The sequence below is a fragment of the Balearica regulorum genome, chromosome 1 (assembly GCF_011004875.1).
Source record: "Balearica regulorum gibbericeps isolate bBalReg1 chromosome 1, bBalReg1.pri, whole genome shotgun sequence".
Lineage (NCBI taxonomy): Eukaryota > Metazoa > Chordata > Aves > Gruiformes > Gruidae > Balearica > Balearica regulorum.
The window spans coordinates 90,880,313-90,899,040 of record NC_046184.1 but is presented as its reverse complement, the minus strand read 5'-3'; the positions used below and the strand labels follow the sequence as shown (position 1 = coordinate 90,899,040).

The following is an 18,728-nucleotide window of genomic DNA, read 5'->3' as shown; positions in this document are numbered from 1 at the left end:
CTGTCACATGATGAAGGAAGGAGAGCAGAGACAGACAGACAGATGAGAGAGATGAATGGTCAACGGAGTTTTAGGTGGGATCTGCTAGTGCATTACGTGTCAGATACAGTAATAAGGGAATGTAAATACCAGCATATCCCTTGTGCCCACTTGGTTTCAACAAGAGAAACAAGGACTTGGGCTCAGGGACTCAGTGTGCACCTAGAGAGAAGTGCAGCAACCCAAGGAGAGCAGAGGGCCCCAGAGGCTGTGCATAACTCAGCACCACTATTACTCTTTCTAAGGAGGGTATAAAACTCGTCTAGGGCTGGGGTGGCACAAAAGAGGGAGAGAACTAAAAATAAAGTAAAATGAGTAAATAAATAATCTATTTCTGCTGAAGGTCTGTGCAAACCAGGAACATTAGAGCTTTTGGAATTCTGGGTTGACTGAGCTGTGCCGGAGAACCACCACGCACATATTCTGCCCTGTGCCTGGTGCTATTCCAGTCTTTTAATGGGAGAACAACATTTGAGGGGTGCTCCAAAGCAGCAGTGGGGGGTAGTGGCTCAGCTGGGAGGCAGGGCTGGGAGAGCAGGAAGGGTGCAAAGCACAGGTCTCATCCTCAGAGCTGCCCAACAACAGGAAAGCGAGCTGCTATCAAGGCAAAAGGCCTCCCATTTTTCACCAGCAGAACTTCACAACCCTTTCCCCCAGCACCCCTATGACACCCTAAGCCCAAAGATATGTAACAGCTCTGCAACTCTTGATTCAGCCCCCTCACCCACCTGTAGAGAGTTTCATGGATACTTGAAAACTGCCCTTTCACACACAGTGACCAAAAGCCGGTGACAGAAGACCCGACACTTCACTTTTGCAATTGACCTTTGTTAAACTGCCTCCTAGAAAGCCCCTCTCCACGGCATGGAGAAGACCCTTTTGGAACAGCTGAGGTTTTCCTAGGAGGAGAAAACATACCTGTGCCCATGCCTGAGTTTGACACTCTGAGGACATAAATCCCTCCCTCTCAGATAAGGCAGGAGTGCCTCATGTCTCAGGGGGAGCAAGGAAGGTTGTGCACTGGACCTCACCTTAGCAAACAGGAGGGAGAGACAGGCAGAGCTGAGTTTGCTTGGCACTGGTAGCATCTCAAGGCCTCCCACAGCAGTTTCCTGCTGAAAACCCCTCAATACTCAGTTCTGACAACTCCAGTCTGTCAAATATGCGAATGCGTTACTGCTTTAACAGTGATTGATTTGCTGGAGCTGCATCTGCCCAACGTAACCTCCCTTGATCACCAACGCTGCCGTATGCTGCTCTGCTGTGGCTTCGGAGAGCTCTGCTGTGCTCTCCCTCTTGACAGGACCCAACGTGTTCACACCTCATTGCTCCACGCAGCTGGATGGGTTAGAGGTATCCCATGGCACATTACCAAGAAAAGGTGACTTTCCTCTGAGTACAAGACCAAGTGAGAGCTAGCGGGGAGTCAAAGTCACCCCAACAAGGGAGAAACACTATCTTATGCTGAGAGGAGGACTTGGGACATTCGGTCTCCAGCTCATATATCAGCCTAGAGACAGGAGAAACACCCTCACTTCCAAACACATTCATGATTCCCAGACTGTCAGGAGAAAACCAGACAAGGGGCAACCCTTGGCTGCTTTTAAAACATTTCTACATTGATTCCTCCTTGAGATACAAAGCAGTGAGTGAGATGAAATCTCCTCTTACTCAAGCCTTATTTTTCATAATTATGCATCTTTAGTGTTTCATAACGACCAATTTAATCACTTTTGCCGTTTAGAGGGCTATAACAGCCAATCATGGTAATGGGCTTGGTATTTGGTAGGAACCATTTAACGCCCAAGAGCCCTTGCTCTGAGCCACTTGATGCCACTTAAGTTTGACAGACAGACTCTCATTAGCACAAGTTGCAAAACCTCTCAGATGAAGCTCATTTCTTTTAAACAAACTCTGCTCAGTGATCCCCAAAGTCTCTGAGTGAGGAAATTTTTAGCTCACTTCAGATCCATGCAGGTCTGTAAAAATTAATCAGCATATTTTGCCATGCTGGAGGCTTTCTATGAAATTCTCTACCTTTCCTCTTTGCAGTTGTTCTCTTGTACCTCGCACATAAGCTCAGTTCCCCCATGGCCAGCTGGTGCCCGTTTCCTGGAGGGCCACCTGGGGTTACGTGACCTTTCCTTTTCACACATAACCCTCTCGATCAGCTTCTGCTCCATGCTGACCAGCCTGCACCTGCCTCTAAGGGACAGCTCTCACAACACAATTGTTTCTTGCTGGGGACAACTAAATACACATTTGGAAACTTTTAAAAACACCTGCAGATCTCTGGCTGCTGCTAGACTGCTGCCCTTGCCTCTGCTGTTTCTGCTACCCTGTCCATTCTTTGGATAGTGATTCACAATGCAAAAAACAAAGTTCAGGGCATCCAAAATGCTTTAGATGCTCTCAAACACACATGCAAGTCTGCACCCGAACTCACACGATGCCCAACAGATTTGATGACACTCATAGTACAACAATGTTGAATATTTGCTTCAAATGCAACCAAAGCAGGCCTCCCTATGTAGCTGCAAGGATGAGCAGTGGGATAGCAGGGGGTGCTGCAGCTCGTGCTTGCAGACATATGGACAGAGGCTTGAGACAAATCTCAGACTACCGCAGTAAGGGTTGGCAGGGAAGGACAGGTTTTTACTCAAGGACTTGCACAGCAGAAGGGATGGCTTCCCCTCAAAGGACTTTGTGTTCAATGGGCAGGCTAACGACTCAGCATTACCATCAAAGAAGGATGTCAGATCTGCAGTGTGTGGTTTAATCCCATTGAATCTGTTCACTTCTGCAATGTTCCCCATTTGCACTTTACATTTTCTCTTTCCCATTGTATCACAACCATTGTGCACGCAAGGAAACTGAAAGTTGTAAATGTAGGAGTCCCAAAAGGAAAATATGTTGATAAGTGAACAGTTACCTCCTGGGTGACAGAAGAAATGCATATTTTGTGGCACAGTCTGATAGGACAGAGTAACATCTTACCCTGTGAACAGTCTGAATACTTCAGTAAGGCAACTAGGTAAAAAACACAATATGTTAAGCTAAAGGAGTTTAAATCAGTCCTTAGAAAGGAACGCCCCCTATTCAGCACTACTTGCAGCCAATGTCAACATCTTCCATGCCTACTGCTTTCTGACACATGAAATGATGACCTGAGAGAATGGATGGTGGGTTGTCCTGTATCTAAACAGTCTAAATGGACCCTGTGTCTAAACCACCCTGTTTGGTTCAAGTACAAATAACGCAGTATTCTCAGTGCCATAATTAGAATGGACTCTGTGTTTCACCAGGCACACACAAACAGAAACACAATATTACAAGACACTGTGCACCTGTCCAAAGCCAAAGAGAGCATTAGCCAATGTTATGATATATTACTTGAGAAATAGCCTGATGCCCCTTAATTAAAGGCTGCCTGCTAAGGTACACTCAGCAGGAGAAGAGTTAAGGTTGCATTTGTAACCTTAAAGCTCACCTTACCTGGCTTGTGAGTGCTTAACACTGCAACTTTAATGTGTTCTTATCAGAGTGTTTTTATTGAGCCATTATTAATATCAGTTAGATACAATCTACCATTTCCCAGATCCCCCTCCTCCCCAGCTGTTACCTGAGCCACACATAACACGAGATTCAAAGGAAGAATTTAACTCAACCTCTGCTATCGTTCTCCAGACACCCAGCGCTGCTAATTCCCCGGCAGCTTCCTTTGACGGGACTAGAGTTTTGGTTGCTATCTTGCATGCCCTCGGCCAGCCTGCACATTGAAGGAAATCCTCTACTGATAATTAATAAGTTCCCCTGACACTGTCTGCTCATTAATCTATTATTTTACTCCTCTAATTACTTTTGTCTGTTTGAGTTAACAGTCTCCTTCCCTCATCTCACATCAGAGATGCTGCATGGCAAATGTGACTTTTCTTTGTCCCCAAGTCCCTTACAGCCCCTGCTCTGTGCATGGACTCAGAGACCCATCCTGACATTTCCTGAGGCACAGGCTGGCCTCTCAGATGGAGTGACTTGCCTCTCCACGTGCCTGTATTTCACCCAAGCTGTGGTACCTGTAGCTCCAGACTTCTGAACGGGGGCTTGCTGGAGGAATGTCTAGGGAGTGTAGACTTCCCATTGCCACCTGTGTCATTCCCTGGAAATCTCCCAAGAGCTACAAGTAATCCTCCTCACAGCAGTCAAGTGGTCCATAGAATCATAGAATGGTTTAAGTTGGAAGGGAACTTAAAGCCCATCTAGTTCCAACCCTCTCCTGCTGTGGGCAGGGACACCCTCCACTAGACCACATTGCCCAAAGCCCCATCCAACCTGGCCTTGAACACTTCCAGGGATGGGGCCTCTAGAACCTCTCTGGGCAACCTGTTCCAGTGCCTCACCACTCTCACAGTAAAGAATTTCTAACATCTAATCTAATCTACCCTCTTTTAGTTTAAACCCATTACCCCTTGTCCTGTCACTACACTCCCTGATAAACAGTCCCTCTCCAGCTTTCCTTTAGGCCCCTTTATGTACTGGAAGGCCACAATTAGGTCTCCCCGGAACCTTTTCTTCTCCAGGCTGAACAACCCCAACTCTCTCAGTGTTTCCTCATAGGAGAGGTGCTCCAGCCCTTTGATCTTCTTCGTGGCTCTAGATGGTGATTGTAGATCTCCCTGCAGGAAATTGGGGCGCTTACAATTTCCCAGTGCAAGGACCATCTATCTATATACACCCTGACTTCCTTTTACAATAGCAGCCTTTACCCAAAGACTAATAGCACAAATTAACTTTAAGTCCCTTGGGCAGAAGGGGAGACAGAAGCAGGAACCAATTATTTATTTGCTTGGAAGATGCCTGAGTACAGTGGAGATAAATGCAGTAGATACAAGTGTGTGTGTCAGAGAGAGGCTGGAGTTGCAAAGTTTGGAGCCTGATCTGAGCTTCTGCAGTTCAAGGAATTTCTGACATTTTGTCTCTTATCATGATTGACACTAAAAATGCTTATTCTCTGTCTCCTTCATGCAGCTGTAGTTTAGGCTGTACAGACAGGCTTTGGACAGCTGTACAGATCCATGCCCCACAGTCAAAGGATGGCAGGTACAATATGACTCAGGATACTGTCTGTCTTCTCTTCTGCTTTTATTTTTCATGTTTACTGCTATATTTCACAATTCTACCGTTAAGGAAATGCAAGCTTTTGAGGTTGGTGCGTAAGGCTGGTAAATATCAAAAAGCTTACCTGTGCAGCGAAATGCATACACAGACACCAGCACAGTGAAGATACAAATGAACACATAGTAAAAGGCTCGCAAATAATGCATGTGGCAGTGTGCACGTGCATACTCATGTGGCTTTTACAGATCTACAAGCTGCACAGCAGGTAAGGGTGGTGGTAATGACACACACTGACCGTTACGGTACATGTACTAAGATGACCCTGCCAGCAGTTCTCAGCCAGGCACATGCAACAGGGCACTGACCCGCACGCAGCCTTATGAGGAGCCTAGGGACCCCCTGAGAGCCTGCGTTGCTCTTCCGTCTGCCTAGCCCAGACAGCTCCTCTCCCACTGGTGCCTCTCCTGGGACACAAGCCGGGACAAGGTGTGGGCTCTATGAGCTGCCTGGTACAGCGTGCCATGGATACGGTCCTCTCCCCACTCTGTTACCCCTCCATTCTGCCACGGCCCTCAGCCAATACGACGACAACTGAAATCTCTAGTGATCGATGCCTTTCCCAGGCCATCGTTACCTGCATTACACTTTTCTTGCTGGCAGCCTGTGCTGATCCTTTGGCAGGATATGCTCATCCCTCAAATGGCTCAAGTCATCCTAAACTGGGTATGAACTTCAAAGGTTGTATCAGAGGGTATCTCTTGCTTCCCTGGCTGGGTCTGCACTCACCATCCCCTCCCAGCCTCCCTGCTGCTGCCTGCTTTGCTCCCATGCCGCAGTAACACTGCGGTGGGCACTCACTGCGAGTATATGAGAACAGATGATTTGTTCAGCCAGTGCATGAAAAAATATTGAGTACATGAGAAGAGTCGTATTTTTCAGGTGCTGTTCAGAAAGAAAGAAAAAGTAACCGAAGAAGAAATAAGAACAACACTTTTAGACATGCACCTCCTAAAAAAAAATAATCCCTGAATCATATTTTCAGTCTCTCATGTTTTCCTTCAGACAGGAAAGAGAGGGATGTTCTGAAGACACATTTCTCAAATGCTCAGAAAGGAGGCTGAGGAAGGAAAAAGAGCACAAGTGTTCACAACACCGGGGCCTGTTGCAGCCTTGCTGTTGTGGTTTAACTCGGCAGGCAGCTAGAACAACCATGCAGCTGTTCGCTTCCCCCACCCCTCAGTGGGATGGGGGAGAGAATCAGGGGGGAAAAAAAGGGTAAAACTTAAGGGTTGAGATAAAGACAGTTTAATAGGAAAGAAAAGAAAATATCCAAAAGAAGTGATGCACAGCGCAATTGCTCACTCCCTGCTGACCAATGCTCAGCTAGTTCCCAACCCGCAGTCACGCCCCTGGCCAGCTTCCCCCAAGTTATGTACTAAGGATGACGCCATATGGTATGGAATATCCCTTTGGCCACTTTGGGTCAGCTGTCCTGGCTGTGTCCCCTCCTAGCTTCGTGGGCACCCTCAGCCTCTTCGCTGGTCTGACAGCTGAGAAGCTGAAAAGTCCTTGACTTGAAGTAAACATTACCTAGCAACAACCAAAACATCAGTGTGTTATCAACATTATTCTCATCCTAAATCCAAAACACAGCACTGTACCCTCTACTAGGAAGAAAATTAACTGTCCCCTCTGAAACCAGCCACTTGCCTTACTACTCAAGGGTCGGTACTGGGACCAGCACTGTTCAACATCTTTGTCGGTGACATGGACAATGGGATCGAGTGCACCCTCAGCAAGTTTGCTGATGACACCAAGCTGTGTGGTGTGGTCCACACGCTGGAGGGAAGGGATGCCATCCAGACGGACCTTGACAGGCTGGAGAGGAGGGCCCTTGCGAACCGCATGAAGTTCAACAAGGCCAAGTGCAAGGTCCTGCATGTGGGTTGGCGCAATCCCAAGCATGACTATAGGCTGGGCGAGGAATGGATTGAAAGCAGCCCCGAGGAAAAGGACTTGGGGGTATTGATTGATGAGAAGCTCAACATGAGCCAGCAGTGTGCGCTTGCAGCCCAGAAAGCCAGCCGTGTCCTGGGCTGTATCAAAAGAGGTGTGACCAGCAGGTCGAGGGAGGTGACCCTGCCCCTCTACTCCGCTCTGGTGAGACCCCACCTGGAGTACTGCGTCCAGCTCTGGGGGCCCCAGTACAGGAGAGACGTGGAGCTGTTGGAGAGAGTCCAGAGGAGGGCCACGAAGCTGATCGGAGGGCTGGAGCACCTCTCCTATGAGGACAGGCTGAGAGAGTTGGGGTTGTTCAGCCTGGACAAAAGGCAGCTCCAGGGAGATCTAATTGCGGCTTACCAGTACCTGAAGGGCCCTACAGGAAAGCTGGTGAGGGACTGTTTATCAGGGAGTGTAGTGACAGGACAAGGGGTAATGGGTTTATGCTGAAGGAGGGTCGATTTAGGTTAGATGTTAGAAAGAAAGTCTTTACTGTGAGGGTGGTGAGTTACTGGAACAGGTTGCCCAGAGAGGTTGTGGAGGCCCCATCCCTGGAAGTGTTGAAGGCCAGGTTGGATGGGGCTTTGGGCAACGTGGTCTAGTGGAGGGTGTCCCTGCCCGCAGCAGGGGGGGGTGGAACTAGATGATCTTTGAGGTCCCTTCCAATGCAAACCATTCTACGATTCTATGATACTCTCAGCTGGGAGACTCCCACTTCCACTATGACTGTATTCAGACACAAGCTCCACACTGCAGGAGGCCGAATGACACCTTGCTGTGGTCATCATGGCAAGCACGTTCGGGACGTCTTGCTCCCAAAGCTGGCTTTTTCTTTGCCCTGGGTCTATCTCCGTATAGGAGATTCTTGCAAATCATGTTTTCCTTCCTGCTTCTCCCTGCACCCCTCTGTTCTCTGTCTCTGTCTCACACTATTTTCCAGCTATTGGTAGACCTGGGATATATAAGCCAAGTGGCTTATCTGTATAAGTGAGATTGGCATGGGGGTGGAGGCAGAGGCAACAGACGGACAATTGCGCAGGAGAAGCCAGAGGGGTGAAGGTTTTGGGGCTGAACAGGCAACTCCCTCCAGACATCACCGTCCTGGCAGAAGCCGTGTGCTGCAGTGGATGCTGTCATCCACGCTCACTGGGGTCCTCAGATGAGAGGAGACAGTAGCTCTGGCTCCAGCGCAGAATATATCAGGCACTGAAGTCAGTGAAGCCATTGAGATCAGTTGAAGCCACATAACAGCATAATAACAAAAATGGTGAAGTCTCTCTCTTTAAATGAAAAAAAATGCAGGGAACAGCTATAAGCTACTACCTTAACTTTCCCCTTTTATTAGTATGTCTCTCTCCTACTGTGAAGAAAGAATGAGAAATATGCTTGCCTAAAGTGAAAGTACTTATAGATTACAGCTACAAGAGGAAAAAAAAATGCAGCCTCTCCATTTTCTTCTTAAGGATAGCTTTCTTAAGGATGTTTGAATTGAAACTATTAAATTTAAAATGCTGTGAATTTTTTCTCACTTTAATTCATACTTGACCTCTCTGTATCTTTACAAGCACATTTAAATTTTCAGATGTGAACTACAGCTGTAAACAGGGAGCTGCCAGTGGGGAATATGACCTCTAGATGGGACCCAGTCCTAAAATATCGGTTCTTTGCCTCCATGAATCCAGAGGTGCTCTGTCACCAAAGGAGTACCTCCAAGCACAAGAGACCAAAAGCAGACTCATTAGTTCAGATCACTAGAGGGACATACGATAACGCACACACCATCAGTGTCTTACACTCGAGAACATTCTCTCCAGATAATTTGTTTTGCTGTACGAGACTACCTATAGGTAAGATACAAGAGTGCTTGATGGCAGGTTTGGAGCACAAGGAAGACTGGTAGGGAAGGAGGGCAAGATGGACAGCCTCTACCACACTAGGCAGAGTAGGCAGCAGACTTTTCCTCTTTTCATCCTAGTCATAACAGGAAAGTCCCTTGATTTCATTGGGTTTGTGCCGGTGGGAATGATGGAGAAGTTGGTAATGTTCATTAACCTGCTGCTGAGATTCTGCTTATGGTAGTGTATGGCAATTCATTTTCCTGTCATCATTAATCATGGAAGATTTTGAATTCTCATCTTCTCGGGTGCTCAGTTTTCACTCCCACCTCCAGCCTTCTCAGATCCTTCATGACTGGCTCATGGAAGGAGGGGAGAGAAAGCAGCAGTTAGTTATTCTTGAATGTCCCTACTAATCAGGAATGTCTCCATTGAGAAGCACTAGCCTTAACGGTAGAGGTAGTGACTGTACAGCACTGCACAGACAGCACCATCACAGCGTGCAATGAACTAGAAAAATGCTGCTCTTCTGTAGGTGTATGAAAGTTTTCATATAGACACAAACCATTTCAGCCTTTAAAGCGCCATGGAAGAGACCCTAACACCACAGCCGACTAGAAGTAATAGTAGACCGATCTTGGGAGAAGGAAAAAATGAAGGCAACTCTACCAGATTCCAATTAGCTGTAAAGAACAGCATCTCTATGTGGCAGGAAACCACTAACTTGGTATACAACTGCCACATCTTCCCAGCAACAGCACAGAAAATCTTGCCAGAGGTGGAGTAGCCAAGCACTGACCAGAAGACTCCAGATGTTCCCCTCCAACCACTGCTGAAGGCAGCAGGGCAAATTCCCTCCTCACAGCGGCCTTATTCGCCTGTTCACCAGAAATGCCAAAATACTTGTGAGGTCTTGCTCTCCCTCTCTGCCATGGGACAGGAGAGAGAAATCAAAGCTGTTAAGAAAATGAATGTTTCATGCATCAACAGTGTATGTACTGAAACAGCATCGCAGACCACAGGAACCGAATGGGGCACTATTACAATAGAAGAGATCTCTGTGCAGTGTACATGTCTCTGGGCACAGAAGGAAGAAACCAAAGTTCTCCAGTGTTTTGGGTAGAGAGCACATTCAAGACTGAAGTTTATTATAGGTGAGGTAGGGGGCAGGGGAGCTCCTGCTTGTGGGCCATGCACTAAGAAGAGGAGACTTCTAAAAAAGCAAAAAATGTGGAGCCAGCAGAAGTGGGAAGCAAATAGAGGTTGAAACAACTTTGGATGCCTTCTGGAGAAGCCCTGAAAAAGTTGAAACTTTGGCTTGTTTCCCAGGTTCTTTGTGAGTCAGCATCCTTTTCCTTTTTTTCCCCCCTATAATGTTGGATAAGATGACGGCTAGATCAAGAGAGAAAAAGACATCTCAGAAAGAGTCCTAAAACAAACAGGGAGTGTATAAGAGGCAAAGTGGGAGGTCTCTGTGGAAGACGAGACCACATTTTTGCCAGAGAGTATTTTGAGGACACAAGAGAAAAAAAAAAAAAAGGAGGAAAAAGAGACCTAGTTAACAATCATCATAAAATGCAGGGTCAAACAAGTACCTTGTAAATCTTACACTTCCTGATCAGGCAAAAGCAGTTAGGGGAGGAGAAGGATGTGACATGAGAAGAACTGGCACAGTAACACCATAAAAAACCACACCAAAGCTAAACAAACAAAAAAATGCTGGCCCCCAAAACAACACTTCTCCTTCTCTTCACAACAGTTTTACTGAGGTTTTTAAGACTGCAACAGAGAGGTGGGCTAAATCCAAATGGTTTAGACAACCAGAAAATCCCTTTCCCACTCATCACTACCTAGTGCCTACAGGGTTGACTTGTGGTGACTCTGGCTGAGGGTTCTCTGTTATCTTCTTTGGGCATAAAGTGGCTTCTCCTGTGCAACACAAAGTGCAGTAGCAAGGCTTTGGGCTTAGACAGCAATGAGAGGTAAATAAACACAGGACATAAAGGTCAAAGTTGCCCACGTGAACTATATGGTCATCTTGAATCTCATGCCTTCAGAGAGCTCTCTGCTTCCCTCATGTTCAGTGTTCAGCCCTGCAATGAGACTGGCATGCACTGAAGGAAGGTACATGAGTGAGCGGGGGTGTGAGTTAATCTGTCTCTTTCAGTTTACGTCTCATCCTGATCTCCAGTAATTGAGCCCCAAAGCATGACGTTTAACACCCTTTTCAATATTTTTGTTGTGAATAACAAGAATATCCAGATTTGTTCACATTATCCTCAGGAACACACAAACTGTTTGAGTCTTGCCAAGTTCTCGTCTTTAAATAACTTTCCATGGCAATGAGTTCTACAGCTGTTTATAAACATATTATACCATCTCAATTACACAGAGCATGCAGCATTCTTCTGTATTCTCTATCCCTTCTAAACTTCCCAGGCTATGGTAAATTCTCTAAGACTCAATGAGAATTTCTAGCACCCTCTAGGGAGAATCAGACTGGCATATTTGACAAGCCTTCCCATCTCCTTTCATTTTATGCTGTGACATGAATCTTGGGTGTTGCAATCAATACGTATCTGCTTTGCTCTAGACTGGTTTTTATGCTGTGATTACCACTGTAATAACTAAGCTCCTTTTTGAGTCAAAGTGGGTATCTTTAGACTGTCAGGTGGAATTTGGGAGAATCCAGACTGCTCTCTATCAAACAGCTTTGCTGGGCTGAGGCTGGGGAAGTTGGATCAGGAATGAGATACCTGGCAGTTTTACACAAGTTTCTCACTCTCTAACTGCTCTAGGAAAACTGAATTGTTTGCTTCTCAGCTGTTTATGCACAACCAGTAAAAGCCTCAATTGTTCAACCTTGAGCTGAGCCCCAAAGGGATCAATATAGCTTTGTCTCCCTGCCACAGGCTCCCAGGCTGCCATTACGCATGGATACCAATCTCACGGCGCTTGCCACAGTGTCCGTGAGCAAGGCCCTTGGGGAGGTTACAACCACTAATGCCTTGTGGGAAAGGAGCACAAATATGAACAGGACTGTTTCTGATAAGTTGAGTACAAGTTCCTCAGGACAGGAGCTGCCTTTTTCTTCTGTGTTTGTCTGCCCATCCAGGACAACAGACTTGGCAGTGACATCTCTGGTAATGCAAAGACCTTGCAACAACTGTCCGTGTTCATACTGCTGCTAACCCAATTCACAAGAGGCCACTCTTTAAGGGCTTCTGTTGAGAGGGAGTTTATTGATAAGAATATGAACATACACGAATCTTTATTTTTCCCAGGAAGCTCTTTTTCAGTCAACCAGGCATTTAGCATGGCTCTGAATAAGATGGAGAGATGAGGAATGATATACGTTAAAGCCTCTGGACTGTGATCTCAGCAGCTTATGGGTAGGCAGAAGTCACATTAGCCTGAATAAACATAAGTCAAGAAATATGTGAAGTAAAACTAAGATGAGCTCAAAAGCAGGCATTGCCCGCCATCTGTGAACTCTCTTACTGGATTCTTTTCTTGGCTGTGTTAGTTGTTATCTTGGTGCATGGTGCAGAGAAAACAGAGCATCTCCTAACATAACTAGCCATAGACGGGTAGGCTGCCTATGGTGGCCCACACAGAACATGTCAGCATGATAAATGATACACGGACCTTTGCTGGGACCTTGTCCAGGCTGTGGTGCAGCTACTGGAAATCTGATTGGTCTACATTCAGTAAGGAAAAAATAATCTATACCTTTGCGGGCCATGGATCGCGTAGGTTATGAGTTAATATTACAGAGAAGAAAGCAATAGGATAACACCCACTCATACAGAGTCACAGAGGGGAGAATCTGTGGTTTGTCCCTTTCAAGAGGTGAGACATTATAGGATATCCCCTACTGAAGTATTTCTAATGCTGACAAGTGCTAACTCATGTAGTCCATGTAGGAAATCATCAATACTCATCTTCACTCTAACTGAATAAATCACAATTTCCTGACAAATCCAGTTCAGAGGGCTGCTACGGTCTTTTCCATGGTTTGCCATCACAAACTGGGATTGCAAAAAGCACAAAAGGCTTAATAAGCCTACAGTCATGTCCTGAATCATAGGAAAGGGATCAGACTATGAGCAGAGAGGTACTGGCCTGTTGCTGGAAGCTGCAGGTCAGCAATCCCAGAAGAAAGCTCTGCTGGCTGGAAGAGAAGAGCTAATAAAGCTGTTTGTGCTCCCAGGCAATGCCTATTAAACTATCCACAACTAGTTAGGCCAGGTTGCCAATGACCTACAGCATAATAGCCTGTCAGATAAGGAGGAAAAGGGTCTGGCTGACTCTCTCCACCTGCTCTGTCAAAACCCAATCAGTCAATTATCTGAAGAGGAATGGAAGTGGAGAGCAAGGACTTGCATTGTTCCAAGGAATGTCGTTCCTGCTTTCATTAAATTAGACCTGATCTGTATTGTCATTTGCCATCTGAATTATTATAGTATTTTTCCCCTTACCTGCCTTTCTCCTAGATGTCAGTGCTACAGTCAACAATCACAGCCATGCTTCAGCTATCTCACAGGGTAAGGAGAGGTTTTTTTTTCCTATGGATTGCTTCAGGGCTTGGGGACTTAGAGTTGATGTGAGAAAAAGGCCTAGTTCAACTGCTTGTGAAGGACCAGAAAGGAAGTGATATAGCATTTTATAAAGCAATTTTTTTAACTTCCCAGATAGGCAGATGAGTGGGCTATGATCACTCCTGAGGTCCAGCAGCATTTAAATGAACTATCACATGCATCCCTGCCTTCTTTGCATACATAGTAACACTGCTTTCCCTTTGCATTTGTATCTTCCACTTCCCAGCCAACAAGAAATAAATAATTTCTGTGGTTCTAACTCAGGTAATTAGCCAACAAACACTACTGACCAAGTCAATGAATGAAAGAAACAACAGATACATTTGCTGAGGAACTCCTTGAGGAGAGTGCACAAAGAAAAAGTAATTTGGCCCTTTCGCCCCCCAATGCTGGTTTAATTTCACAACCTGTCCATTCAAAACCTCCCACACAAGCTCAGTAACACTTGTTCTTCCAGTTCTGCAGTCACGAGTTTAACTGCAAAAAAATTCCAAGGAGAGAGATATATTTTAGAAACCTTTACAATGATCTAAAATAGCTCTTTGATGCATAGCAGATGTCTTCAAAACTAGCATAAATGGAGCCAAAGTAAGTACCTTACAGTTCTGGAAAAGGGAGATTCCAAGATAAGACGTGTTGCTAACTGCAGCAGCTCTGGAATACATTTGGAATTTATATTAATTGTCAACCTCAAGGAAAACATATGAAAGAAGCCTTTCTGTCCCCTGTTTTTGGGATAAAAGTGCCTTATTGGGCTACATGCCGCTCAAAGACCTGATGTCTGCCTGAAAGCAGTCTGAAAGTAACAGATGGGTTGAGATGGGGGAAAAAGAGAGAGAAAACAAGCAGTGAGACATGGAGGTGACAGACTGGGGACTGCCTGCCCTTCATCCCCGGCTCTTGTTGGTTAGGAAGGGGGTGCTTGCCTGACTTCACTGTAGAGGGGAGGACTGATGGATTGGAAGGGGGTCAGTGAGATGGCACTGAGGGCTGCTAATAAGGCAACACCTCTGAGACACACAGCACGGGAGAAAAAGTGTGAAGGGGCACGCTGGAAAACTGAACAACAGACCCAGGAAAACTGACCCTGGAATCAAAGTGGGGATGGGATTCCCCAGTCCTGTTGCTCATCAGAGGGAACGGCCAGAATGAAGATTTGCTCTGAGGAGCCTTTTCAAAAGGGAGAAAAGAAGTCTATGTCTGACAAATGGAATAGACGGTACAACCGGAAAAAAACACCAAGCACAAACATGCAGCCAAAGTGATGAGTCAGGACAAGAATCTTCTTATTGCTGCTCTGAACAGTGCATCTCATGTGTACTAGGCCTTAGTTTTCATGAAGATTTAAGCTAGCATCCATGTAACACCCTTAACTTGGACAATGTTAGGCTGTGCTCATGGAAAAGCTAGGGAGTGTCTCCTACGTGAATACAAGAAAGCATTAGATGGAGGATTGAAAGACTGATGTAGCAGTAAGATGGAAGATTTGCTATGAAATAAATCTTAAGAGCAGAAATGACAGAGCTAGAAGATTCTATATACATAATTAAAAGTGAAAAAAAGAGGTTCTATTTCCCTATATATGCAAATGACACAGCCATGCTTAATACTGAATATAGCAAAAGAGGAAAGTCAGGTAGTAATGATGATACTACAGAGGAGTAGTGTTCCCCTCATCAGCTCTGCTCCTCCCACCTCTTCCTGGCAGTCTTTCCCCATGTTCCTTCTTTTCGTATTGCAAGAAATCATCCAGAAATACAAACTGCATATCTGGCTTTCATATACATGAAAGTTCAGGAGGACTTTGGTTTGGCTGAAAGGATGAGACAGGAAATCTGAGTAACCCCAGTCTGAACCACAGGCCCCAAATCCAGGGGCTTCTGGATGCAGCCCTTAGACTGAGCTCTGCTCCAACGTGTCATTCTACCTTTCTCTCTCCAACCTTCTTTCTGCAATGCTCTCCCCTTTTCTGGCTGCTGAATTGCAGTAGATAGCTTGACTGTCTGTTGCAGAAAGCTTGTACTCTTCCTACCTCAAACCCTCTTTAACGCTTTACGTATATGGGAGTATCACAGAAGACTATTCCTATGGAGCTAATCAATGCTTTTCCCATGCATTTTAGATGAAAGAATACCCAATGGCAAAAGAAATCAGGTAAAGAGTTCTTTCCTCAAAGGACATGATGCAGAGGAAGAAAAACCTACCTCTTGTTCCCATCCTACTGATAAATCTTTAGGGGGTGAAGGTTTCCTTGCAACCCAAGCTGCTAGCCCCATGGAGTCTCACTACTGAAAGGATAGTCTCCTTCCAAGCTTGCCACATCCTTGAGCGTGGACGGCACAGTTAGATAGCAGAACAAAGCTGGTGAGTTCTCCTTTATTCTGTCTCCAACCTGCTCTTCAGTCATCTTGCAGATCAAATGCCTTCTTTACCTCATAAGACACAGGAAGACTGTCTGCCAAAGTAGAGAGTAATACGAAATCATCTGTGCCACTGTTTGCCTCTCCCTTTTAAGGCAAATCAGTGGGAAGCAAATTCCATCGTTTTCAGAAGGAACATCTTCATTGTAATATCTAACCAGAAATGCCTTCCCCTGTTTCTGGCACCAGCAGTGTTTTGTCTCCACCACCGTGCTGTGCATTACCAGCAGTAGAGATTGGGACAACTAGATGAAGACCAAAGCTAAATAGAATTACAGGTCCAACTCTGTAGGGCATCTACTGAAGTAATTTCATTTGTTCCCTCAGACAACCTGGTTATTGTGCCTGGGAAATCACACTGCAAAACAAGCCTGCAGTACATTTAAGATTCTTGCCACTTTTTTACAGCTGCCTGTATTGCTACTGAAGTTTTCTGTTGATGTTGGAAGAGAAGGAAACTACTGTACAGTTCACAAATCACCATCACAGTTGAGTCCAGCTGGGTCTCTTACCTGTTGGGGTGAGGTGCCTCCAGGTGATGACAGGCTCAGGACGCCCATTTGCCATGCAAACCAGGGTCACATTGCTGCCCTCATTCACGGTGATGTCCGAGGAGATATTGGAGATCTTTGGTGGAACTGTGAAGACAAAAGAAAGTTGGACCTTGTTACCCAGACTTCTGGAGGGCAGCCTGTCTGACTCATTAACCTACCTATTAACCACAGGCAGCCACAGAGTCCTCTCACAAGCTGCACTCCTCATTACTACTTGGGTTTCTGAAATTATATCAGAATAATATGTACCACTGCGTCAAGCATCTGCAGGTAGAAATGGCCTTTGCTGCAACTGTGATGCTTTGTGTTTGGACAGGTTTGGGGGCCTTCATAAAATAACCCCTAAGAACTTGCCTGACTGCCCCAAGGCTACACGGAAGGAGTTAGCAGGCTCCAAGCACTGTCCCAGCTAATTTTTACGCTCTAAAGAGTCCCAGATGCAGTTCTACGTCATCCTGCAGGGTGTCAGGCCTCAAGGCACTGACTCAGAGGGTATATTAGTTATTGCTACCTCCCATGGGCAGATATAACCCATGCTGCTAGGCAGAACCCTGCTCTGCGGCTCACATAAACCAAATGCTCACCAGGAATTGAACTGGAAAGCTGTTAAGCTCATTCCTGTTGCGACTGCCATGACGAGGTAAGCAGGGATGTGTGCCATGGCTAATGGTAATTTGCTGAGGGAAGGCACAATGGCGATGGCAGAAAGGTTTCTGCAACATCTTTCAGCCAAGAGGGAACCCCCATGGGCTGCCCGCAGTAGGTAGCTTCTGGCTGACTGCACCTCACATGGCAGAGCACCAAAAGCATGGTAGGGTCTTTAAAGATTCACAAGACCAGCCATGGCTCAGGCATTCAGGATCCTTAAAGACCTTCCAAGATAACTGAGTTTGTGTCACAAGAACAAAGTGATCATGCTGGGACCTGAACAGGTACCTCCAGGTGTGGAGTGTGTCGATGTATCAGCCTCCAAGCACACAAGGCTGTTGCAGTCTCTCCTCAACCACATCCATATCTTGCTTCCACGCTTCACACCCTGGAGGTGGTGAGGGAGTTTGACTAAAAAAAAAGGAATCTTCTAATTTTTTTCTATTTTTTTAAAAATATATTTTCAGCTTCCAAATTTGTGTGTAGCGAGGAATGAGACAACATCATTTTCTGCTTTGCTTACTACAGAGTAAACAGACAGCAGCTTCCCCTTCCGCCTCCTTGGCAGGAGTGGCTGATGGTCCTTTTGAGGCAAAGCTGCCTACGAGCTAGGTGGGGAAAAGGAAATGAAGCCTGAAGAGAGCAACTCACCACTTCCAGCTGTGTTGCTGGATTCACAGGAACATTATTTACAACCCATAGCTCATTAGCCTCTCTCTGTAGGCCCCAAACTCATGGACAACACTTCAGCATCTATGACCATGGAAACCCCTTGGAGGAACAGGGGCTCCCAAGCAGCAACACGACCTGTTGAACAAAGTGATGCAGAAGTGTCTTTGCCGACAGGCTTGCTCAACTAGGCAAGGAGAGGTTTAAGCTAGACACTTTGGGGAAGGATTGCCCAATCTGGGAAGAAATGAGAGCATGGAAGACAGTGAGGAAGCAGCTGGGGGCCAACCACAACACAGAAGACTTGCACTCTCCTTCTGAAAGTAGGACAGCTGGGGGCCTATCTCAAATGCCTCTGTACCAATGCAAATATCGTGGTGAAAAAACAGGAGAAATTATATGTTCATGCAGATTCGCAGTGCTATAAACCCATTGGGATGACAAAGCCATGGTGGGACAGCTTTCAGGACTGGCAGTGCTGTGTGGGACAGATACTGGCTTTTCAGGAAAGACAGGTTGGAAAGGCAGGGAAATGAGGTGCGCTCTCTGCAAAGGAGTGGCTGGAGTGCACCCAGCTCTGGGCAGTGAACTAGCTAGGAGCTTAGGCGTAAGGATCAGAGGATATCATCTCGGTTGGTTGGTGTCTACTACTAACCATTTCATTAAGAAGAGGCAGCGGACAAAGACTGCTTTAGACAGATAGAAGAAGCCTCACAATCACAGTCCCTGGTGAGGGACTTTAACCACCCTGATATTTGCTGGAAGGGTGAAAGTGCTGGGCTCAAACAGTCCAGGAGATGTGGGGGTCCAACAGGTTCAGCATGAGTTAGCAGTATGCCCTTGCAG

At 46.1% G+C, this 18,728-nt stretch overlaps 1 protein-coding gene across 5 annotated transcripts in view; it reads right to left on the bottom strand.

The window, feature by feature from the left end:
• LSAMP (limbic system associated membrane protein) overlaps positions 1–18,728 on the bottom strand; it is a 1,022,906-nt gene that overhangs the window by 96,091 nt on the left and 908,087 nt on the right. For all 5 annotated transcript variants that reach the window (XM_075765473.1, XM_075765451.1, XM_075765461.1 and 2 more), the window contains one exon: positions 16,524–16,649. In XM_075765473.1, coding sequence (XP_075621588.1) covers positions 16,524–16,649 — 126 coding nt within the window. The remainder of the gene's footprint in view (positions 1–16,523; positions 16,650–18,728) is intronic.